General features: G+C 42.9%; 1 protein-coding gene across 4 annotated transcripts in view; it reads right to left on the bottom strand.

The window, feature by feature from the left end:
• Positions 1–8051: 8051 nt before the first annotated feature.
• The window catches only part of dock1 (dedicator of cytokinesis 1), a 182581-nt gene continuing 165423 nt past the window's right edge, over positions 8052–25209 (bottom strand). For all 4 annotated transcript variants that reach the window (XM_035533660.2, XM_035533661.2, XM_035533662.2 and 1 more), the window contains 7 exons: positions 24571–24654; positions 16290–16427; positions 15286–15431; positions 13331–13529; positions 11669–11834; positions 10590–10741; positions 8052–9161 (listed from right to left, as the gene is read on the bottom strand). In XM_035533660.2, the coding sequence (XP_035389553.1) occupies positions 9066–9161; positions 10590–10741; positions 11669–11834; positions 13331–13529; positions 15286–15431; positions 16290–16427; positions 24571–24654 (981 nt within the window). In that variant the 3' untranslated portion in view covers positions 8052–9065. The remainder of the gene's footprint in view (positions 9162–10589; positions 10742–11668; positions 11835–13330; positions 13530–15285; positions 15432–16289; positions 16428–24570; positions 24655–25209) is intronic.

The following is a 25209-nucleotide window of genomic DNA, read 5'->3' as shown; positions in this document are numbered from 1 at the left end:
AATTCCTACAGTCAGTCTGCTGTATCAGGCTGAAGTGGACTACAGGGTTTGGGGGGCTTAGCTGAGCAGTTTGCTTTTGCGAAGGGCTCGACATTTTGAACAGCTGTGATGTAATAAGAGGGATGAATGCTACCACTTTCCTATCCAAGGTTCCCGAAAACATCTTTGTGTTAACTGACAAAATGATTACAGTGATGTGTGCTTTCTCATATTACAGCTATAATCCACCATAGTGGGATCAGAGTACACGACCAGTATGTGGGGAGTATGTCTGAGTGGGGCGTTTCAGAATATGTGCGTGTTTTTGTAGGAATGAAAGTCCTGGGGAAGAAATGCTTCTCGGAATCATTTACATTCACTGCCAGTCCTTGCATATGATGATGGTTGCCAAGGCAACCACTCACAGGAGCTAATTCAACAGTACAGCAAGTTCTCCACCACAACAGATGCAAAGTGTTTATAAAGCAATACAGGAAAGTCATCCACTATCAAGTTTCTAGAAGTTACTCTTTAGACCAAGGATAACGGGACGATTCCACTCACTGTAGTTCTCCATGACGATGCTTCCAGCCCAGGATTTGGGGAACAGTGAGTTATATATTCTCCCAGAAGACGCTGAAATCTATTAGGAATCCAGTAGTCAAATCTCAGTTATGCTGCCAGGGCTGTGGCTCCCCCTTGTGTCCAATATGGGGGCTGCAGTCTGTAGCTTCTTATACTCAGCAATAGCTGTAAACTTTACAAATTCACCCAAAAGATTGTAAAAAACATATGGTGTGTGTAAAATGGGTTTAAATGGAGTTGTGTGGATAAAAACATTTACATAATTTTAATTATTTGTTGAGGACATGGCTCCTCCACACATTCATGTGGGATGTGATCTGGGATGCACTATATAGATTAAAAACAAACAAACAAAACAATGACATCACTCATTTTACATTCAGCTAGCAGCACCCACTACTTAAAACATCTTCCCACGTGTCTGATCATGATCCACTGGGCTTCTTAGCGCTAGTGTTTGCAGGCCATTAGACATCATCCTGCAAACAGAGTTGATTGGAAAGTTTCGCATGGACAACCAGAATCTAATTAATTATTCATTCATATATTCTCATTTATTTGCATAGCTGAGGGAATGTTAGTGATGCTACACAGACCAGCGCTCATGTTTAATTCCAGAGTGAGTGGGGATTTAGAACAAGCATGTAGATCAACGAGAGCCACAGAAACGAATGCAGTTTACGCATGTGTGGGTGGAATTTACACAAAATTAGGTTATCAGAGTTTTTAAATGAACCTGTACATCATTGGCATATGCCAAAGCTATACTGGACCAGTATAAAATTCAACAATGTTTGGGATTATCCTGCTGTCATTCTCCTCTGGTGCAGGTGTTTATGATTTATGCATGTTCTCCATAAGTGGTTCATGTTGGTGTACAGTCAAATTCTCCTCCCTTTTCTAATAAGCATTTTAATGTCTGCAGCACTTGCTTGGCACAACATATTACACCATACAACACTGCTCGATAAGGCTATTCATGAGGTATGATTACTCAGGAACACTTTAGCTATGCCCATACAATGTAGGAATTGTTTTTATAATTCTGCATGCATAACCATGTCTGTCTGTTTGTCCACTGCTATAGTTCATTCAATGTGGAAGAAGCACTTTCATAAGTCTTGTAGATGGCAGCAGGAACACTTTGCTGTTAAGGGGCATCAATTAGCATTTAACTAACTAACTAACTAAATAAATAAATAAATAAATACATAGTAGCATAATTTCAGTATTTCTTTTGGAGTTTTACCATCATGTGTAGTGCTGAGCATTGTATAGTAAACTGACTGGAAATGCTCTTTGCCTTTGAACCCAGGGATTTGTATGTGAATGACTGCTACCATCAGAGAGAGATCAACATCTGGGGTGAGAGTAAACCACCAAACACCTTAACAAATGTTTTTGGTTTACTGTAACATCCAGGACGACGTTAGAAGACAATTAAAACAGTTAATAAAAGATTTATTGATCTACACACATTGTCAAACGTGTGCATTTTCATGCCGATAAAACATGACGTGTGTAAATTTTGTGCTCATATGTCCAGAGTGTGTGACAGACAGATGAGATAGCAAGAGATTTAGAGTTAGAGAGTCACAGATGCATATATTGTCTGCTGATCAGATATGGGGATAAGAGGGAAATATTCACTGCATGCTTAAATCTGATTTAGGGTTGCTGTAGAGCTCCCCTCTAGGGGCAACTGAGGATTAAGGGCCTTGCTCAGGGTCCCAACAGTGGCAACTTGCCGGGACTTGAACCGGCAACCTTCCAACTACAAGTCAAGTACCTTAAACACTAAGCTACCACTGCCCACAGATTAGTGGGGATGTTCTCCAAAATCACTAAAATGCTGTCAATTTTTGCTTCTTCTTATCCCCAAGTAACTGAACTACAACTTCCCAATAAAGAGGAGCAAGTCCAATTTTCTCTGCCTCTCTCACTCACACGCACACACACACACACACACGCACGCACGCACACACACACACACACACACACGCACGCGCACGCACACGCACACGCACACGCACACGCACACGCACACACACACGCTCATCTATGTTAAATTGAGCATGTCCAAGTAGCTCCACCATTGGTCAATGTGTAGTCTATAAACCAGCCGCCCATCGCACCAATTAATTCAGAGGAATAAACAATTAACAGCAGTTAAGATGTGTCTGACTGAACTGGATAGAGGAACATGAGGTAACTCAGTAAAAGGCTTCAGACGAACAGTTGACAAACAGTTTATGCTGAATAAGAACTTTTGGGGATTACGGATTTTAAAAGAATAAATCAAGCAAAAAAAAAAAAGTTACTACAACTGGCATCTCCCTTGACATCAGCACAGAGAACTCGGGTCTCTCTGTTCAGATTCTGATCATTGACAGAAAGGAGTCCGGCTCAACAGAGATCAGGCCTGAACTAGGACACACAGCAGTGCAAAATGCATGTGAACGGCTGCGATTCATTATACAAGAGAGGCGTTAGAACAGAAACAATTCTCACTTTAAGTAGCCGAACAAATGAAAGCGTGTCAGGGGGAAATGAATGTACACACAACACATTGCAGAAGGCATGTGATAAATGACAGCCCCACGCAGCACATAGTAAATACATTTCAGGGCGAGAGAGGGACGAGAGTAAGGAGAGAGTCCGGGAGAGCAACAGAATGAGACGGATCAAGAGAGATGGTTGAATCTTTTTGCAAATTAATTTCATTAAGGCAGGGGGAGCATAATGCAAAGGCATCTGCAGCCTCCTGCTGAACAGCGGTGAGATCACAAGAGGCAGCGGACCAGACTTTCTTTAACAGTACAGGAAAGACGCTCACTGTGACACACAAACACAGCCTGATGATGAATCAGTGTGCATTTTAAGGGAAATCTGACAAAGTCAGTTTCAGCAAGTCCATATGCATGGCTCTTCTGCTCAGAGGCAGCAGCACCTGGCGCAGCTGGACCACGAACCTCTCACGTCCCCTCCTGAGCAGCAATCTGAACTAGTTGGAAATTGGAGTTCTTGAAGCCCAGAGACTTATAGCCAAGCTAATTGTTTCCACAGTGCTGGGGCCACTTGCCTGATCAATGAGTTGGAGGGTGGTCATTGATTAGTGATTACTGGGCTGAGTTTATAAACCAGGGAGTTTTTTTTTTTCCCCTGCACATCCATCTATCTGGCAGGATTTCCTAATGGCGTGCTGATTTATTTCAATTAAAGAATATATTAAGCTTAATTAGTTCAGTGATTTGCTTAAAATGTGTAAAAAAAAAAAAAAAAAAACAACAACCCAGATCAATCAAGCTTTTATTTGTTTACGGGTCCTTAGGGTGCAGCCATTCAAATAAACAGCAGGGCAGAATTACTCCTAACTGCTGGCATGCAGGTTCGTGGTCCAGCTGCGCCATGTGCTGCTGCCTCTGGGCAGAGGAAGAGTGCATATGGACTTGCTGAAACTGGCTTTGTCAAATTTCCCCAGATGCACATTTAGTGCAGGTTCTAGGCTAAAAATGAACTTCTCTGGAAATGACTTTTTTCAAAGTACACATTCGTTCAGTGTCTAATCCCTGTATATAGATAACCCGCCCATACATTTTTTTGCTATGGAAATGGCAGTGCAGTGATGCAACAATGGTGCATTACTTCCACACAAGTGTGTGAAAGTCGTGGGTGTAGTTCGTCATTTCTGCAGGATCATACCAGAACACGGTGATCCTGCTCCAGGTAAAATGACTAGATATAATGGGCAAGCACTGCCTCTGATGCATCAAAGAGGCGAGGAAGGGGAAACGGGGAAGGCGAGGGCAGGGCAGCCATTACTGGGCACAGACATCAAAATCCCTGCAGCATGCAGGAACCCTCCTTCAGTGCAGCTGTGGCAGCGTCGCGACTGTGTCTTTAGACCTAATGAAGTGTCTGATAAGGGAGGGGGAGGGAATAAGACGAGTGAAATAAAATAAGAAGGTAAACCACGATTAGCACCACGTGACCAACAGTAGAACCATTATCAGTGTTGCACTGTGCTTTGAAGCATTACTCGCATGTTGCGCTGTGCTTGGACGCATTACTCGCATGTTGCGCTGTGCTTGGACGCATTACTCGCATGTTGCGCTGTGCTTGGACGCATTACTCGCATGTTGTGCTGTGCTTTGAAGCATTACTCGCATGTTGCACTGAAGCAAGGTACACACAGCCTGCCATTCCATACAGAAGGGAAGAGTCCCAAAAGGAAATGTGGATCCTAGAGTACCCAATACTGCACACAGAGAGCATCCAGACAACAGATCACAAACACAAACTCAGTGCACAGCCATCAGGGCAAAACTGACACCACAAGCTCCATGACCAGCGATGCCACTTTCACTGTTTAACGTTTAGCAATTAGCATGCTTAGAAGATGGTACCACAATTTGCCAGATGGATACCCATCTGTGCTCCCCTCTCAAACACGGTCAGAAACAGAATGCGGTTTGCCCATGTAGTTCTCTTTTGCAGATGTAAACAGAAACTAATGCAAACTTTTCTCATCATTCACGGAACAAAAACTAGACTTCACATTTCCCCCCCCCCCCAAAAAAAACAAAAACGAACAAAACAACTAAAAAGTCCATTATGTCGGTAGCATTTCAAATAAATGTTATATCTGCCAAAGCAATTCATTATATGTAATATTAAATTACAACTACAGGCGGGGAGAAAGCAAACAAAAATTAAAACGCAGAGATGGACAGCAGGTAATCCCTGCCCCACCAGCCAGTATCTCAGTGTAGTGATGCAGTTTTCATTGCTGATCCAGGGAGTCCATCACATCGATCTGTAAATGCTGAGGATATGAGGGCTGCCTCTATAGACGTGGTGCTCTGCAAACCAAAACAGCGAGGATGAAAGTGGAGGAGGCCATAGTGCCATAGACCCTTGAAAGCCTGGCACAGGGCCACAGCAAGCCCCATCTGGAGCACGAGAGGCAGTTCTGCTGGGGTCTGACTGATCACTGGTAATATTAATATCAGTGAGCCAACTCAATTACAGCAGTCATACAGATTATGCCATCTTTATTACAGAAATACAGAAGAGCACAAAAGAACGTGGATTTGCTATACACACACAGTATAGGATACCATATTGTGAAAGGGTGACTAGAGTCACTTATATGTCAAAAGCTTACTGGAAGAACTCATTTCTCATGAAAAGATTGTCAGAATACCATCTCCCGTACTATTATTTTTCAACTTCCAAAATAAAATGACACATCAATTTAGTGCAGAAAGCACGGAGATGCTGGTCATTTATGTGTGATGATTTGATCTGGATCCAGTCATGCACTCTCCTTTAATCACAGAACGTTCTGGTGGAGGTGTGGGGGGGGGCGTGAGTGAACAGAGAAAGAGGGATTCCATTTCAATTTAGCTCACGAACACTTCTGGACGAACACACGAGTGTATTAAAATCAGGATGGCACTGGGCAATTCACATAAAAGCGTTATGGTAATCTCAAAGGAAGCGAGTGAAGGCCCTGACAAGAGCTTTGAGTGGGCCACCCCGGAGAAATCAGACAGGCCACTGCATCGCCATCTAGAGTCCAGCACCTGCAGGTGTGAAGGAAGTCTCTCTTCACTAGGGTAAGGAGTCAGCTCTGTGCCCAGTAACTGATGTGATTAGCCTCAACACCAAGCTCTAGACACCAGCCAACCACTCACTATTTTTGGCCTTTCAAAACTGCCATGTCACAAATCCACTCAAGCTAAAAATAAGCAAATAAATGAAGCCTTTTGCCATGTTTTTGGTATTAATATGTATTTATATGTATTCTGTATTTAATTAGCTACATCTTGCCATGCCATTAACACCTATTGACAGTAAAATGGAATGCATTACCCTATGCTATCCACCACATACACCAAGACCACCACAAGGAATCACCATGTCACAGTTACCCTGTTTCAGGTCTGCTATTACCTCATGTTTAGTCTTTGTGGTCCAGTACTGTGTGTCTCGCAAAGCAGTTTTTTCCTGCAGTTCTTCCTCCAAATGGCTTCAGATAAAGCAGTTACAATACAATCAAGCCAGACATCTCTAAATCCCCTGGAATGCTTATAATGGAACAAATTAGATACAATTTCAATGTCTGCTGTAATTACAGCTAAAGAGTTGAGGCAACAAATTAATGAACTTTAAATGTTTTTAATAACCATTGGAATGAATAAATTACATTTATGATCTTCAAATTTAGAAGATTTCGTGTGCGCAGGCCCTCCTGTTTGAATATCTGTGTCTCTGGAGAGCTTGTACGCTATTTTATGGTGCGCTATGACGCTGCCCAGTGAAGACATGATCACAAAAGGCCCCCCAGACTTGGAGACAAATGCCTCACACACTCGCACTAAAAATCCATTAAGCTGTAAGTTATTGTAATTGTGGTGTGACATCATTAGGTTGATGATTGATGCTTATTAAGAGAAGCCTGTTTTTTTTTTTAGTTTTAATTTTTATTTGTTTTAATGAATGAGCTCTTCACACTTGGTCCTCTAAAACCAGGGAACTATGCATGAAAAAAGCTGGGATTTATGTATTGTTCTCTCAGTAGAAATGTGAATACCCTCAAAATTAGGCTCTGCACTTTAACCTTACTGTTTCATTTGAAATTCAGTGTACTTGAGCGCACATAGGGGAGGGAGGGCGTGAATAAATAATGCTTTTGTCTCCACACAACAGATTATGGTTCTTCAGTCCAGTAATAACATTAACACCCCCCCCCCCCCATTTGCTGCAGTCTGAAAACACTTCAGCCCATTTTCCAAACAAAACATCAAACCAGAAAAGTAAGTTATCTGAAAGCAGGCTTCCTCCCTGTGTTCACCCTGAACGGCAACATTCTACACATAGGAGACACTATGCTAACTAACTACAATTTCAACTAGTACTCCAGTTTTTTCGCTATTATATTAATATTCCTTATACATTATTCTGGAAAGTTTTGCAGATAATTGTGCTTAAGTGTGGTGTTTCTGATAACTGTGCTTAACTGTCTCCAGTAACTGCTTAATTTTCATTTGGCACAAATTTTGTTGCTCTGGTGTAATTTTGCTGGAAAATGAACATTAACTCTGCATTGTTGAGTTAATTGTTGGTCTCACAAGCCTGGATCCCAAATCATGGGAAAGATGCAAGCCGAACTGACATGGCCACCCACATTCTGAGACTCTTCATGAAAACCCTCCTAAGATGAGGAAACCAAAACAACAATTTCAGAACAGACTTCTAAATTCCTACCCTTCATATACAAGTGCAATTGTAAGGGATCCGTGGCATCTCCTATTTAAGCAGACAGCAGCGGTAAAGCAGCTGGTCACTGGGGCAAGTTTGCAGAGAAGGAGAATACCGTCAAACTAGCGACTGCACTCTGAGTCCAGGCCATGCGAGAGCAACACCTGGACTGATTTACCACACACTGGAGCCGGCGCACCCACACAGCCCCGACAGGCATGTTTAAAAATGTATACATCGAGTTTATTTAAGTCAGTAGTGAATTTGGAACAGTCAATGCTGATGAAATCCAAGGTTACAGCATTACAAATTCTATACAATGATAGTACAGTGGGAGTTAGTTGTGTACAGTCCAAATAAACAAAAACAAAACAAAAGGAGAGGAAAAAAAATACCCATATATTCAACAAAGGGTACTTCCACAGAAGTACACAGAAGTACTATACAGTCCCTGTCAATGGGGATGCTAAACAGCCCTTTTTGGATAAAAATGCCAGTTAATTTGATGCACTGTTAATACAAAAATGATAAAATTAACTTACAAAAAAAGACAAATAAAGATGAAAAATGAAAATAATCATATATACAAACATCTGTACATATATATGTTTATATATTGAGGAAAAAGGTCATCACTTATAGCAAAGTGAAAACAGTAAGGATGATGTAACTATCTCTCAGCTTTGGAAAGTGGTTTGAGCTGGCCACATACGGTCATAAAGAAAAGAGAAAAAAATCAAAAAGCTAAGACTCAATAAATCTAGACATCTCAACTAGAACAGCAGAATGGTGTAAAATTGAAAGGAAATTCTGGTATACTCGGTTGACAAATTGGGCAGAACCTGTGTATTCTGGAACTGTGTCCATCAAGGCCTGATTTGCTTACGGCAGCCACATGCTTTATAAAACCATTTCATTTTACAGGCCTGCAGAAGGGTGAAATAGATCAGATATTGAACCTAGCACTGACACCTGGGTGGAGACTTTTACTAACGATGAGTGAAAGGGAGCGCACAAGACAGAGAGAGAGAGAGAGAGGGAAAGAGAGAGATAGATACCCTGGACAGACCAGTTCTGTCAGTATGAAGGTTAGGAGGGAGCTAAGATGAACTCTTCATTTTGTCATGCTGTCAGAGAGAGTGACTTAGAATCACCCGAGCCCAGACTCTGGGGAGAAGCATTGAAGTTTCTGTCGGCTGTCAATCTGCCGTTACGCTGCCGTTTCACCATGACACTCACTGGACAATCCCAGAATCGATGGAGGTCTGCTTACGCGTGGTCTTTGGAGGCGGAGGTGGGGGGGTCTTACTCGGCAACGGTGGGGGCAGATGCTGGAGAGAAGAGAAGGTGAAAAATTGAGCAAAAGCATGAGAGTGGGCGAGAGAGTAAGTGCTCCATGAACATCAAAGAATGACCATTTAATTTCTAACACCATACCTGCTGTCTCAGAGGTATTTAAAAGAACAGTGTTCTTCATACCAGCCCATTAAAAACATCTTACTTTAAATGAGAATAATTGCTGTCTTGCTGTAAAGCGGCAGGCTAAGTGAACCCCAGAGAGGATCAGCAGACAGCTGAAATTCCAAAGGTCCACAGTAGCTGGACCACGAACAATTACATGCGCCTGTTGGCGATCGAACACAGACTAAAGTCCTGGGGTTCATTAAACACACTTTCCCTAGCCAAGGTTTAAAAACACAAAGTAAGTATTGGTATATAAGCAACAGCAGCAAGACAACAGACAACCTCTTAAAAAAAAAAAAAAAAAAAGCATGTGACAGCCTCTTTGTTACCTGAGCACATATGCTTACTGCCACATAACATGTTCAAGGAGTGTGTGCATGCATGTCCGTGCAATTTCTGGATTAAGCTCGCACAGCTTAATCCTAATTATGGAGAGAGCGTGACAGCTGTCAGATTTAAACCTCTCTCTGCAGGTCTACGCCACACGGCACAACAACCATCAGGTACAACACATTGAGCAATGCAGGTATGAAAACAGCTGGTCATCAGCGTGTGTATGCGTGTGTCTTACCACTGCGAGATACGTGTGTATATGTGCACCAAACGGCAGCAATCAATCCAAGGCTAATGCTGGAAACATATTAGCTGGCAATGAATTTAGAAAATCGGACTAATTTATCCCCAAGGCCCAGGATGAAGCAGAACACTTAAAGAGTGATGCACAAGCCAAGAGAGAGAAATGGACCAGGGTATAACTATGGGCAGGAAATGGTTGTGAAGGGGTGGGTCAGTTGTTGCCAGATATGAATACTTTCCACACAAGAGAGTGGTGCATCTTAATAAAGGAGAGCAGTGGTAAGGAATGACAGATGAACACACTGAAATGGGGAGGAATAGTTAGGCCAGAAAAAGTGTAAAGAGATTAAAATGAACCAAGTCTCTTACGGATGTTAAAGAATCAGAGTGAAAGAAAAACTCATTTATTCATTTCTGCTCTCCGGCCACCCACGTGCTGGGCAGGTATAGGAATGAAGTCTGTGTAAGAATAAGTGTTCTCAGCCCATCACAGAGGAGACAAAGGTCAGGGGCATACTTCCTGTGACTGGCCTTGTCAAACCTGTCCCACTTCACATTATTTTGCATTTTTTTTTTAGAAAAACATGTAAAAAAAAAAAAAATCAGTTAATGTTATTTAATGTTATTATTTTCAGTAATAACTAAGTTGTGCATGTGAGTCATATTGTGTGTGTGTGTGTGTGTGTGCGCAAGACAGGGAGCATGAGTGTGTGTTTTACCCGCTGATGGGGAGGAGGGGGAGGAGGGGTGGTTGGGCTGCCTAGCTCTGGGTTTTCCATCAGGTTTCCATAGTCACCCATACTGCTTTTAATTGGCAGAGGGGGTGGAGTCTCACCCTTGTCTCCATAGCCCATGCCATTCAGCTCTAAATCTGCAAATAATCAACAGAGCACTGCTGAGACTCAATGTGAGGAGTGTCATTTAGCATCAAATTACCAGGTAATTTAGTATTATATTACAAAGGTATATAGGACACAAAAATATATCTAAATGTAAAATAAAATGTTATGTTAATATGTTCTCACATATTAGAAGAGTCAATCACATGTTTCACACATGTAAAATGAAGTACTTTATTATTGTGTGATCAGATCTATGCATATCATTTTAAAGACTTTATTAAAACAAAGTATGGTTTTAAAAAACAGTCTAAACACTCGGCAGAGAGGACAGGAGTCCCACTGAAACCTTAGGGCATGGATGATGACACACAGAGCAACTCCTAGATGTTCAGACTGGGGACTGTGTGTGTGCACTGAGGGGGATGTGCTAGAATCCTTCAGAGGAAGAGAGAGCAGAGGAGAACTCTGAGCTTTTGGGAATATTTCACTTTGTCTCGACTGCACAGCACTTCACTAACTGGGGAAGCTCCTTCCGAGATGTACTTGAAACAGAAACATGCTAGACTTCTGCATATAGAGACACGCAAAAAAATTCACATGATGTAAATTTGGTTTGATTCAGAGTGTTGATGCTGCCCTTGATCAAAGTCTAATTAGAATTTAGCTTGCTGTTGTTTAGTGTGACTGTTGTCATTTAAGTAAAAATGGAAAAATTCTGTGAACAACTATATGGCTACATCTAAACTCTATTCTTGTGATGTTTGACTGTTGCATTAGATTTTTGTCAAATGCATATGATGTAATCACTAGTATATTGATTGTGCATCTGTCAGTCTGTCCATCTCTCTGTCTAAAAATGGAATAGAAAGAGAGCAAGAGAGAGAGAGAGAGAGAGACAGTATGTGAGACAGAGGTGTGCAGCCCTGCTGCAGGTAGTCGAGGGACGTGTTACACACTGGAGGAAGACAGCGTGCTGAACGAGAGCTTGACCCTCGGGGTGATGGGCGGAGGGACGGATGGAGGTGTCTGAGAAGCAGCAGGGCCCGGGGACACAGAGAGCCTCTTCTCTCCCATTATGTTCATCACCTGACTCTTTGGCCTCTGGGGCCGCAGTGGACTGATCTGGAAACAGAGACAAGAGGGTAGAGATCACACTCAAATTACAATCATGCACTGGCATTAATGATCCATGTTACAGTAGAGAGAGGAAAATACAGTGGGTTCGCTTAGGCATGTTGATTCTCGTTATTTTTCACATGCTAGGGAAAATGGCAGTACATTCTATCATAACCCTAGTATTATTCCATTTACTTGAAGATGAAATCAAGTTCATCACATCGCAGTACTTCTACCTGTCCTGGTGATATAGGAGTCAGGAAATGAAAAACAGAATAATCTCACTACTGGGCGGCTTTACCACTGATCCGAAAGCAGGAGGAGAAATGCATGTAATATGGAGCTACTGCAGAGCTAAGAAGAGATGATGGTCAACAAAGCAGGTCAGTGTACAGCCATGTGTGTTTGGAAGCAGCGAAAGAGTCAGCAGAGGGTTCACTGCTCGGAGCTCACTGCTGCTGTAAGGTTTCACTGCAGCATACACACCATGGGGCAGTCACTCTGGTCAAGATGGCTCTCAGACTAAAATCAGGGAAGTCACACCCATGTGGTATTAAATGGGAACAAAATCCCTGGATTGAAATTGCACAAGTTTAAAGAGCCCCTATCATGGAAATCTAGATTTCCCTCACTTTATTGAAATAAAAGAATTTGGAAGTAATATGTAAATTTTGCTAGTTTCAAACTCCGTTCACTCATCCAGTCCTTACAGTTCATATATGGTATTGAAGCTGCAAAAATGGCCCGTTTTGAAATCGTTTTCTGATTTCACAAGAACAATCTTACATTGCAGTTCTCAGGAGCTTTTCAGACTTTTGGATTAGGCACAATACAGAGCAGCCAATCAAAACAGAGCTCATTTATCTTAAATCCATCTTAAAGGCGAAGTAACAGCCTGTTTTAGGGATAAAGAGGTTCAAAATGGAAGTGTAAAAATTAAGTACGACACAACGTGCACATCAAGGAAAAATATAACAAAAGAAAAGATGCAGGATACGGGCCCTTTAGGAGATTTGTGATGGATTGTAAAATATAAATTGAAGGGGAAAGAAGTTGCCAGAGACATTAACAGGACAGACTGATAATACGGCGAAACATTTAAAGTCTCTGCAACGATGTGGAACGGCCTGGCATAATGAATGGAGCACGGAGAACTCGCTCAGGAAGGAAGGCATGCTGCTCTCTCCAAACAAACCAGGACCACACATTACTATAGCACTGTCGGCAGACAGGAGATTACTCAATAAGGTTAGCAGGTGCTTTTAGCTGCTCATTATGGACTTTGTTCTATGTGTGTTTTGCACTTGCCATTTTCCACAGCAATAGCCATGTTATGTTGCATAAAAGATGCATTAAAAAATAACTCAATTACTGTCGGTTTTATTTTTTGCCAAAGGCCAAATAGAAAACTGAACGCCAGTGTGTATTTACTAATGAAGCTGGAGGGGAGTGTGTAATAGACTGTGTTTGTGGGCACAGTGTGTGTGTGTGTTTTCTCTCACCGTCTCTGACAGAATGACCGCCTCTGCAGGCTGCGCGGGGACGTCGGCGGTCTTCAGCTCCTTGTCAAAGATCTCCTGGTGCTTGCTGTTCCTCTTCTCTTTCTTCTTCTCCTTCCTGTCCTTCTCGGGCTCGTCGCGGTCCAGCTTGTCCTGAGACTTGAAGTGCTGCTTCTTTGGCAGGAGAGGCTCCAGGGCGAAGCTGGCAGGGGGCGGCGGCAGAGCAAGCGGGCAGACGAGAAAGAGGCAAGAGAAGAAGAAAGGTGGAGGGAAGGGGAGACGGAGGAACGGAGAAAAGAGGGAGGAAATGTGAAGAGGGGGAAAAGAGATAAGAACGACGGACATGGGAGAAGGAACGACAGAAAGCAGAGGAAGAAAACAGTTTGAGTGTGGGGGGGAGTAGACGCACGAGAGGGAAGCGAGGGATGGAGGAGGTTAGAAGAGTTGAGGACACATTAATATCACACAGACACGTCTAGAAAATGGAAAGCAAATGGGAAATGTGACACTGACATTTGGTCTGGGGCCTACAGAGAATGCTTTAAATAGAAGTATGCAATACACAGACATGGAGTGTCTCAGCAACCTAACACTTATGCATCTATCGCCATGTTTGATTCCTTTTTAAAAAAAAAAATGTTAAAAAGTGTGTTTCTTTCATGGAATCATTTGTCAATATCTTTACTTATATCTACACTATTCCAAACTATTTTGAGGAATTCTCTTTGCATTGATGTAGATGTCGTCTTCACAGGGAGACGATCTGAACTGTGAGGGTTACATGCAACTCATTCAAAGAAAGAAGCCAGTAAATTCTGAAGGCCTGAATTTAGACCTCATTAGACCAAGAAACATCTAACAGCATCAACATCACACATGACTTATAAGATAAGATAAGATGCATATACTGTCTGTACTTTCAGAAATTCAAGTATTCGGTTGTTCCTTTTGCGGAAAAGAATCTCCGTGGTCCACAGTGAAAGTGTCCTGATATCTCTGTTATTACTAGTGCAGTGCATTACCAACTTAATACAATAAAAAAGTGCTCTCAGACATTATGCTTGTGTGATTTCAAAAGCAACCTCATTATCAAGAGATTTTAAAGCACCCCTGTAAAAAAAAAAAAAAAAGGAATCAAAACTCCACATAAATACCTAAGTGACAGGCAGCCTGAGAGTCCAGAATCACTGTGTCTTTCAGCATTAAACACTTGCTGGACAAAAGGAAGTCTAAGTCCAAGTCCTAGACACACAACACTGCCTCTCATAATTGGTATTTGTGCTTGCGCCGGTTGGAACGATCAAGCTGCTTCAACCAGACGGATTAACTGATCAAATGAAAGAGCATGTGGTGTGATGCCCTTTGCAATTAAACAGCAATAGAGGGCATCGTTGATGAGATCGTGCTGGCCAAACGCACGTTAATTAAACCTCCAGGCTGGCATCACGATGCCTGCTATGCAGGACTGGCACAAACCTCTTAATATGTTGGGTGCACAAGAGCACACACGCACCCCCAAACCTTCCTTAATCACGCTCATAGGTACAAATGTATACAGACTCGCGTGCGTACATGCGTGAGCACACACTCAAAACCAGTCTGATTAGGTCAATGCATTTTCCCTCTTCTGAATGACCCCTTTTAGAGACATCTCTGTTCATACAGAGCACTCATTCATTGATTAGTTCATAACAGGCTTGGCAGTACATTTAGAAGAGCAGCTCTCTGTTTATGATGACCTCACCTATTGAGGGGAATTATGTGGAGTAGCTGCTTGAAAGATCTTTATGACAGCAATGATGGAATATTCTCTCCCACCTGGCTAACGCTGCTTTGCGCGAGTCTGATCAGGGCCTGATGTGTGAAGACCCTGTGTGATCAAGTGGCGATATGGAGTGTCTGGGCAGGTGCGAGAGTGTGTGTGTGTGTGTGTGTGTGTGTGTGTGCGCGCGCTGTACCCGTCTGATCCTGGCCTGGATGGTGAAGTGTCTGATGACATGGAAGTGACGGAGGCGATGGACAGCGGCCTCTGGGATGATGGCATGGTGAAGGAACGCACCATGGACCGTGGCCGAGAGCCGCGCCTCTCATCAGTCAGCGGAGGCTAGAAAACACGCACACACACACACCGGCGTCCTTGAAGTGGCACTTGAGCGCACATTCATCACATACACTGTCCACATGAGCTGCCTCCCCAGCAGCTGGTCAGTGACCACCTGCACTCTAAGCTTCAGGCACTGGTGATCAATGCTAGTCATCTCCATACCTGCTCCCTCTGAACCCCAGCCTCTACTCAGCTTACTAATTCTTCTCCCCCAACCATGTTGTTGTCAAGTTCTCAGCTTAAGAGTGGAGATGTAAGGAGAGGCTGCGTGGTAGGTTCGGCTTCGTTCAGAAAGGGTCAGGGGGCAGTGAGGTACACGACAGAAGGAATGGGGCATCGGGCAGGATCCAGGAGAAGGAAACGCCAAGGAGCGCAGATTTAACTTTCAGAACCATAAAATGTCTAGATGGGAAAATTAGTAAATTTGTACAAATTAAACATCACTGACACATGCCTAATAGTTAACTGACACTCTTGGGAAGCCTTTATTTTTATAGCATTTATAATTGCATAGAGCTGAAAAACAAGTCTCAATTTGACAGAAAGGGTTCAACCCCAGCACACAAAAGCAAACACAGGTGCTGACCAGTAAAGTTGAGCCGCTGTAGTTTGTCTCTGCTGCAGCAGGACTAAAAACAAGTCTATTAATCAGCAGTTTCTAAAAGCAGCTTACGATGACATCACCCAGAGTTAGGCCAATAATACTTCACTTTTTGGCAAGCAGTATATAGCCTGAAATTATGAAGCAAAACAGCAATTCTTTCAGCGAGCTCAATTTATGCGAGTGACTGAAGTGGTGTTGTGTCGCAGGACAAGGACCACTGCAGTTTATTAGAGTTAATTTGGTTGAGCTCTTACCAACGTTTTAACGCCATACTGCTTTTCCACCTTCTCCTTCAGCTGTCTGAAACATGCCTCTAGGCGATCGTGAAACGGTCGCAGTGCCTCAGTCACCTTCTCCCCATGGATGCGCACACCATCAGCCAGGTATGGGATCTGAGAAACACGGAGACAGACAGACATGCAGACATATATATTACACACAGACACAGACACACAGACACAGACACACACATCACACACACAGACACACAGACATTGCATTACCAATAATATTACTGCAGGCTAATGACAGTCAGCATTACTACTAATATTACTGCAGGCTAATGACAGTCAGCATTACTACTAATATTACTGCAGGCTAATGACAGTCAGCATTACTACTAATATTACTGCAGGCTAATGACAGTCAGCATTACTACTAATATTACTACAGGCTAATGACAGTCAGCATTACTACTAATATTACTGCAGGCTAATGACAGTCAGCATTACTACTAATATTACTGCAGGCTAATGACAGTCAGCATTACTAATATTACTACAGGCTAATGACAGTCAGCATTACTACTAATATTACTGCAGGCTAATGACAGTCAGCATTACTACTAATATTACTGCAGGCTAATGACAGTCAGCATTACTAATAATATTACTACAGGCTAATGACAGTCAGCATTACTAATAATATTACTACAGGCTAATGACAGTCAGCATTACTACTAATATTACTGCAGGCTAATGACAGTCAGCATTACTACTAATATTACTGCAGGCTAATGACAGTCAGCATTACTACTAATATTACTGCAGGCTAATGACAGTCAGCATTACTACTAATATTACTGCAGGCTAATGACAGTCAGCATTACTACTAATATTACTACAGGCTAATGACAGTCAGCATTACTACTAATATTACTGCAGGCTAATGACAGTCAGCATTACTACTAATATTACTGCAGGCTAATGACAGTCAGCATTACTACTAATATTACTACAGGCTAATGACAGTCAGCATTACTACTAATATTACTGCAGGCTAATGACAGTCAGCATTACTACTAATATTACTGCAGGCTAATGACAGTCAGCATTACTAATATTACTACAGGCTAATGACAGTCAGCATTACTACTAATATTACTACAGGCTAATGACAGTCAGCATTACTACTAATATTACTGCAGGCTAATGACAGTCAGCATTACTAATAATATTACTACAGGCTAATGACAGTCAGCATTACTAATAATATTACTACAGGCTAATGACAGTCAGCATTACTACTAATATTACTGCAGGCTAATGACAGTCAGCATTACTACTAATATTACTGCAGGCTAATGACAGTCAGCATTACTACTAATATTACTGCAGGCTAATGACAGTCAGCATTACTACTAATATTACTGCAGGCTAATGACAGTCAGCATTACTACTAATATTACTGCAGGCTAATGACAGTCAGCATTACTACTAATATTACTACAGGCTAATGACAGTCAGCATTACTACTAATATTACTGCAGGCTAATGACAGTCAGCATTACTACTAATATTACTACAGGCTAATGACAGTCAGCATTACTACTAATATTACTACAGGCTAATGACAGTCAGCATTACTACTAATATTACTGCAGGCTAATGACAGTCAGCATTACTACTAATATTACTACAGGCTAATGACAGTCAGCATTACTAATAATATTACTACAGGCTAATGACAGTCAGCATTACTACTAATATTACTACAGGCTAATGACAGTCATTACAGTCTCGCATTGCCAGAGTCTCCATGGAGAGTCTGTTTATCATGGCCATGTACTGCCTACTGCAAGAAGAGGCGGTTTGACTGACAAGCAAAGTGTCCGAGCCTGTTTGTGGCATTTTGGCATGACACATAGGAGGCAATCTTGAATACAAGGAGTCATAACATAACATAAGTCCCTCGGGCAAACAGAAGTATATGTCGGCTCAGTTGGATGCAGGACGTTCAGCACCTATAACAGCGATAAAACAGTTGGAAAGGTGTTCACAGTAAATGCTGGTCCTTGCCATTTTTCTCTATTTCTTAGTGCCCACAAGCAATTTGGGAATTGCGAATACAATATTAAGTTGCCTAGGCACCATGTCAACGTCAATCTCTTCCATTTTTCTCCATGCAAGCCACAGCTATGCCATTGTCTGTGAGGTATTTCACTTGATTCTCTATAATTGACAAAAGGGGACACACACCCAATAAAATCGGACGTGTTGAAAACCCTGGTAGCTGTTCACAGAGTTGGCTATGCTGGAAATATAAAGCTTTTCCCATAGCCTGCTGGCATACAAGCAGTGTCTTTTTCATAACTTATAACTAACTGCTTTAAGCAAAACACTTCAATTAATAATGAGATTCCATGGACTTCACAAACCTTTTTCTGTCCCATGGATATATCTTGCTCTAAAAGGCTCTTTTTCCCTCAGTATGCATTGACTAAGGTTGAACTTACTTGGAACAACAAAACTTTGATTCCTGTCGGACCAGTGTATATATGCAGAATTGTAGATAACCAAAATGCAACTGGCAGAATCCTAACAGTGTGGCCAGGTTAACGCACTGTAGATATCTCCCTCTTTGTGTGGGCAGAGGATCTGTGGCTGAGACTACTAGCATTATTACTACCAGGTAAAAACAGAGTATTTTTTCTACAGATAAAGATACTACAAAGACAACAATTATGACTGAGTAATTGAGGGTTATGGGCCTTACTCAGGGGCCCATCAGTGGCAACTTTGCAGTGGTGAGCCTTGAACCAGCAACCTTCTGATTACAAGTCAAGTACCTTAACCACTGAGCTAGCACTGCCCTGCTCTACTACATATAACTACATATAGTGAGTATTATTAGTATTACTAGTAATTAATACTAGTAGTAGTATTACTAGTATTAATACTATAGGCTAAAGACATGCACATGTAGTTTCATCAGGAGCTAATGCAGCAATGATAGGATGACCTTTCTAAACTATACTAAGAGACAGACAGGCAACTGTGTTTGTAACATATTCCTTTCCTTTAAAGAGGTCTGTTGTCTGCAGTAATGCAGATTCAGGAGCTCAGAGATCAGATGAATCTTTTAGCAGAACACTGTGTTTCAGTACTAACAAACCTGAACCTTATCTCATGAACACTCGCAAAGCTTGCACTAAGACTAAACAGTGCTTAATTAGTGCGATTAAAAGAACAGGAGAAAGGAGGAAAAGTGCAAAAGACCTTCTGGGTGGATACCGAACGACACTGCCTGCCTATTGCCTCTAATCTAGAACTGGGTGGAGACAGAACAGCACTGCCTGCCTACTGCCTCTAATCTAGAACTGGGTGGAGACAGAACAGCACTGCCTGTCTATTGAGCGCAACCTGAAGCTCCAGCACTGATAACCTTAAACTCCAACCCCAACCGCACAGCATCAAGGCTCTCGCAGCGAGCGTTAAAACGCACCCATGTAAAAACCTTGAGGGTTTAAGGGCAAATGTTTGCTCCATTATAAGCTCTCTCCCACTCCTCTCCTTGGGTAAGAGACTTTTACAAAGTGGGAGTGCTTCTCAGTGAAATAAATAACAAAAGCACTCTTAGAATTTGCTTTTTGAGTATAAAAGTGGTCAAGTCTGTGAAATCAGAGACAGTGTGTGTGTGTGTGTGTGTGTGTGTGTGTGTGTGTGTGTGTGTGTGTGTGTGTGTTTGTGTGTGTCTCTTAGCAATACAGAGCGAAGCGCAAACCGTATTACTATGGATTTAGTACAAGGCTTTATCTGGAAGCATCAATCAAATAAAACGTATTGCACTTTCTGCTGAGCTTGAAAGAGTCGATTTCTCACCTAAACAGCCTCCTCAGGTTCACAAACAACAGCATTTATAAGAAACAGAGTCCTGCAGTGTGTGGAATCATAGTTAACACAAGCACATATATACACAGAGTTCGACAACACTGACCAGCGCACCCACAAACCCTCATACACGCACATGCAAGGACACACTGCAGCATGGCTCTGCATAATATTTACCCAAACTTCAAAGAAGCATGAGTAAAGTGACAGGGATTCTAAAATCCTAGCTTGAGGCTATCACAGGCAACACCAGACTCCATCATGCATCACTTGCAGCTAACGCAATCAACTGCAATCGGCGACCTCATCAAGCCCCAACGGAGATCCTGACATTATTACATGGGACTCGGAGCCCTACATCAAACATACAGGCAGAAGCGTCCTGCTCCTGCTTGAAATACTGCCTGGATCTTAAACCCAACTGCTGGAGAGGGTCGTTTCAAACATCATTTCTATGACGCTAAAGACGTCTCTTCAGGTGATCTGTGCTATTACAGTGTGCTATGAATTCAGTTTGAACTTTAACAACACGGAACTGCTCTGTGCCATTATAAAGCCAAAAAGACTTAAACCCGCTTAAAAAGCAACTCGAGTGATCATTCAGCCCGGAGTGAACTGAGAGGAAGGCGAAGGCTTAGAGAGCAAACCCGAGCTGTAAAGGACAGCACCTGAACGCCAAAGAGCTTGATAAAGTGAAGCAGGATTTCCCCTTAGCTCTGCTCCTACTCCACCACAGGGGGTGAAAGAGAGGGCAGAGAGCGAGAGAAGGCATGAGAGAGAGAGAGAGAGAGAAAGAGAGAGCGAGTGAGCATGAGAGAGAAAGAACATAGCAAGAACTCTGGGAGCCAGCGCAAGAAATGGAAGGTGAGAAAGACCTAAACTGAGGGTGTGACAAAGAAAAAGCGTCTCCAGGGAAACCCAGGCCTTTATATAGCAAGCTGACTGACAGATGTGTGACGCTCTAGAGAGGTGGCATGGCAACAGGACTCACAGGGTGACTGACTGAACAGCTCAGGGGACTGCACAGCGCACACAGATGCAGACGTGTACAAACACACACAGGCTTCGTAACCATCACTTTTGTGCAAAGTGAAGTTAAAATTTAGGAAATAGCCTTGTTTTTTTTCAGAGGGGGCAAACACAATTCTACCCGCAGATGGAGTGTACGTGGTCTAGCCTGAGGAAATCCCAGCTTTAACAGCCGGAGACATTTCATCCTGTCTATTGTTCTAGCTTCCAGACCTGATGTCATAGCCTTTGTCTGTCTTCAGTACAGCCACATTACTTTGCCTACGTTTGAGTAAACAAAAGGAAGTCGAGGGGCACACACACACAGACGCGCACACACAAACGAACGCAAGAGCACATGAACAGAACATAAAACACGCACACAAACAGCCACATCCCACCCAGTGTAGTTAAATGTGAAGGAGGTATATGCAGGCAGGTCAGAGTAACCTAAACAGCAGGCAGCAAAGGAAACTCCCGACACAAAGCTGCAATCTAACGGCTAGTGCAGACTGTTAGACAAGTTTGGATGGAATTTAAGTACCTTGGTTACCATCTCCACGGAGAGGAGAGAACATTCTGAGCCACCTAATAGTTGACTTCAAAGTACCGATTCTTAATTGTGAATTATTCATTCATTCACGGCACATCACTTCTAGTCCACCAACTATCCATGACATCACTGTGTAATGGAAAAGGCTCGCACATTTCTGTCCCTTTCTCCTGAAGCCAGGCAGTGAGAAACAAGCGCCGAGAGTGGAGGAGCACAGATCGCGCAGCATGAGAAAGCCGTCAGTGATGCGTGGCGCTGGTAAAATACGCTTCTGTCATGCACACTTGGGCCTCCGTGTTCGCAAAAGCAATTTGAAGTGAAGGATCCCACAGTGCTAAACGCAGGGAGAGGGAGAATAAGAGCACATAGAGCGGCACACACATTTGAGTCTGGTTTACTGAGGAAATAACCAGGCTGCGTGAGGCACACTACACCAGTCTTTTCCACACGCATGCTACTACACGTGAACAGGGTGCTAGTGGAGTCTTCTGTCTCATTTTGTAAAGATGTGCTACGTAAGTAAATGAAACATAGCCAATTATGACCCTTAAAATTAAAACAAATGTAAAAAAAATCAAATAATCATATAAATTATCATGATTAGCAGTAAACATCATGAGACTCAGAATGCAGTCATAATCCAAGTCTCTGGTCTGCTCACTCTTACTCAATCATTTTAAACATGCAAAATTCCTTACTTCAAACATTTCCATGAAACAGACATCCCCCTACACACACACACACACACACACACACACACACACACACACACACACACACACAAATATGTATGTATTAATAGTGACAGTAATCCAAGAAACCACATCTATAACCTGCTGAGCAGCACATCCTCTCTCAAATTTACTGAGGATCTTAAAAGCCTCCACATGGGTACCCAAGCTGTTTCTCCACCCGTGCCCCATCTGATAGAGCTTTGCTAGTCTGCTCACCACTGCCCCATCTGATAGAGCTTTGCTAGTCTGCTCACCACTGCCCCATCTGATAGAGCTTTGCTAGTCTGCTCACCACTGCCCCTCTGATAGAGCTTTGCTAGTCTGCTCACCACTGCCCCATCTGATAGAGCTTTGCTAGTCTGCTCACCACTGCCCCATCTGATAGAGCTTTGCTAGTCTGCTCACCACTGCCCCATCTGATAGAGCTTTGCTAGTCTGCTCACCACTGCCCCTCTGATAGAGCTGTGCTAGTCTGCTCACCACTGCCCCTCTGATAGAGCTGTGCTAGTCTGCTCACCACTGCCCCTCTGATAGAGCTGTGCTAGTCTGCTCACCACTGCCCCTCTGATAGAGCTTTGCTAGTCTGCTCACCACTGTCCCTCTGATAGAGCTTTGCTAGTCTGCTCACCACTGCCCCTCTGATAGAGCTGTGCTAGTCTGCTCACAACTGCCCGTCTGGTAAAGCTGCAGTTGATTGCTTACCACTTCATAAAATGTCCTCTGCACATCATTTCCTTTCCCTGCATGTCTGTTAAAGACAAGTCCTTCAGACACTATTACACATTGTGGAGAGTAGAGCGAAGTGTATATGACGTGTGCCCTACCTGCACAAGGGGAAAGCTTACAGTATCAATAATCACTCATTACTCTCAAACAGACCTGCACAAGCATGGATAGACACATGGATAGACACATGCACGCACGCACATGCATACGCATGCACGCACACACACAATGTTTAAAACTTGTTAAAACTACCAGAAGAAAACTATTTTAAGTGTACTTTTTTGTAGATTTCAGACATATGCATTCAAATCCAATCCAGACTACACTGTCTGAAGATTTTATAAAACTTAGTACGAACGCCCTATACCCAGCTCAGACTACAGCAGAGCGCTGATCTCATATAACTGCTGAGAAACTCTTAATGAAGACTTATTTATAGTAAAGGAGCAGTGCTGGTGTCTTCCTGGTTGTCTTGAGTTTAAGGATAATGGCATACGTACAAACACACACACACACACACACACACACACACACACACACACACACACACACACACACACACACACACTTTACAGTAGCAAGTGTGAACACAAATACTGTTGTGCAATATGCACACACAAGCAAGAATGTTACATACACGGGTGTTCACAGACCAGAACTGAAGGAGGAAAAGTCATTTTGCCTAACCAGATTACAGACGGTCTGACAGCTGCGGTCCACCCAGTTTCTCTGGACCAGAGTGCCGGGCCACAGGAGAGCAGCGCCCCCACTTGGTGTACACACTTACACTCAGAATATTTACAGACAGGTCCATTCAGAAAGGACGCATTCTTGTGCATTTGTACAAACGAAGCTTGTAACCCTAAATACAGACCCAAGAAATCTCACAGCTTGAGTGAACAGACTGAGCAAGGCCAGGGCCGTTTTGTTCTGCCTTTCTTAAGTGGATCAGGAGCGGTGCTGCAGTACAGAGGGCAAGCCGACCCAGGCCTGACTGATCTCATCACACCCTGCTGGACGGAGGGAGGGTCTCCAGCTCCTGCTGACCTAAGCTACTATGCAACCAGAAGCAGAGACTAGCAGACATGACCCTTAGAAAAGGTTTGAAAAAAAAAGATATCTGAATAGCAAAATACTCTAAAAAATATTACAATTATTGCTAATTTTTACAATTATAACACTGAAACGAGTAACCGTGTAGAGAGAAATGTGCTGGGGAACCAAATGTCTGATGAAGACAAATGCATGCTCGCTAACAGTGTATCTGGCAGGGTGACAGCTTCAGCGTAAACTGGTTCCAGAAGCTCCCTTTGGCCTTCAGCCGTCAGGTGCTGTTGAAGCACACCTGGCTGGGGGACAGTCTGACGCAGGACCCTGAGTAGTAACGAGGGTGTGGAGGACCTACCTGCCATGCAATCAGGTCCTTCAGTTTGTCGATCTTCTCCTGGTCCTCAGGGTGCTCCTGGATGTACCTCTCTGTGAAAAATGCCTGGGGGGGTCGAAATCACATCACTAAGGTTTTCATTCAGGATGACATGAATACAGTAAAGTACAAAATACATAAGCACTGATGTATTTGCCCTTTAACTCCTCACCTCCTCAACCCCATAATGTTTAGAGCAAACAACAAAACTGAAGACAAAACATGCTGATCAAGGTGCACTAATTTAAATACAGTGTGACCTGTGAGTGCATTCTGCAAATGGAAGGCAGTAAAATGTAAATCATTATTTTAAAAAAAGCATATTTAATTATTGCAAGGATCGATAGGGCAGGCATACTGTCTGTTTTTCCTCATTATCTACAAATGGAGAGACTGAACTCAACTGAGCTCCAAATTCAGACAAACACATTAACTTGAGTGCGGTTTCATTGCATTTTGTATAATAAAGAGAGGCTTGTGTGCGTGTGTGTGTGTGGGGGGTGTTGAGGGCAGAGAGAGACAGAACAAGAGCAAAAGAGCGATAGAGTGAGAGAAAGAGAAAGTGTAAATAGTCGTAGGAGTGCTCAGTGTGCCCTGTGATGCTTGCTTGATTGCACTTTA

This window comes from Electrophorus electricus, chromosome 15 (assembly GCF_041902795.1).
Source record: "Electrophorus electricus isolate QZ-2024a chromosome 15, ASM4190279v1, whole genome shotgun sequence".
In the NCBI taxonomy this organism is placed as follows: Eukaryota; Metazoa; Chordata; class Actinopteri; order Gymnotiformes; family Gymnotidae; genus Electrophorus; species Electrophorus electricus.
Note: the sequence above shows the minus strand (reverse complement) of the source record. Positions and strands in the feature narration are given on the sequence as shown.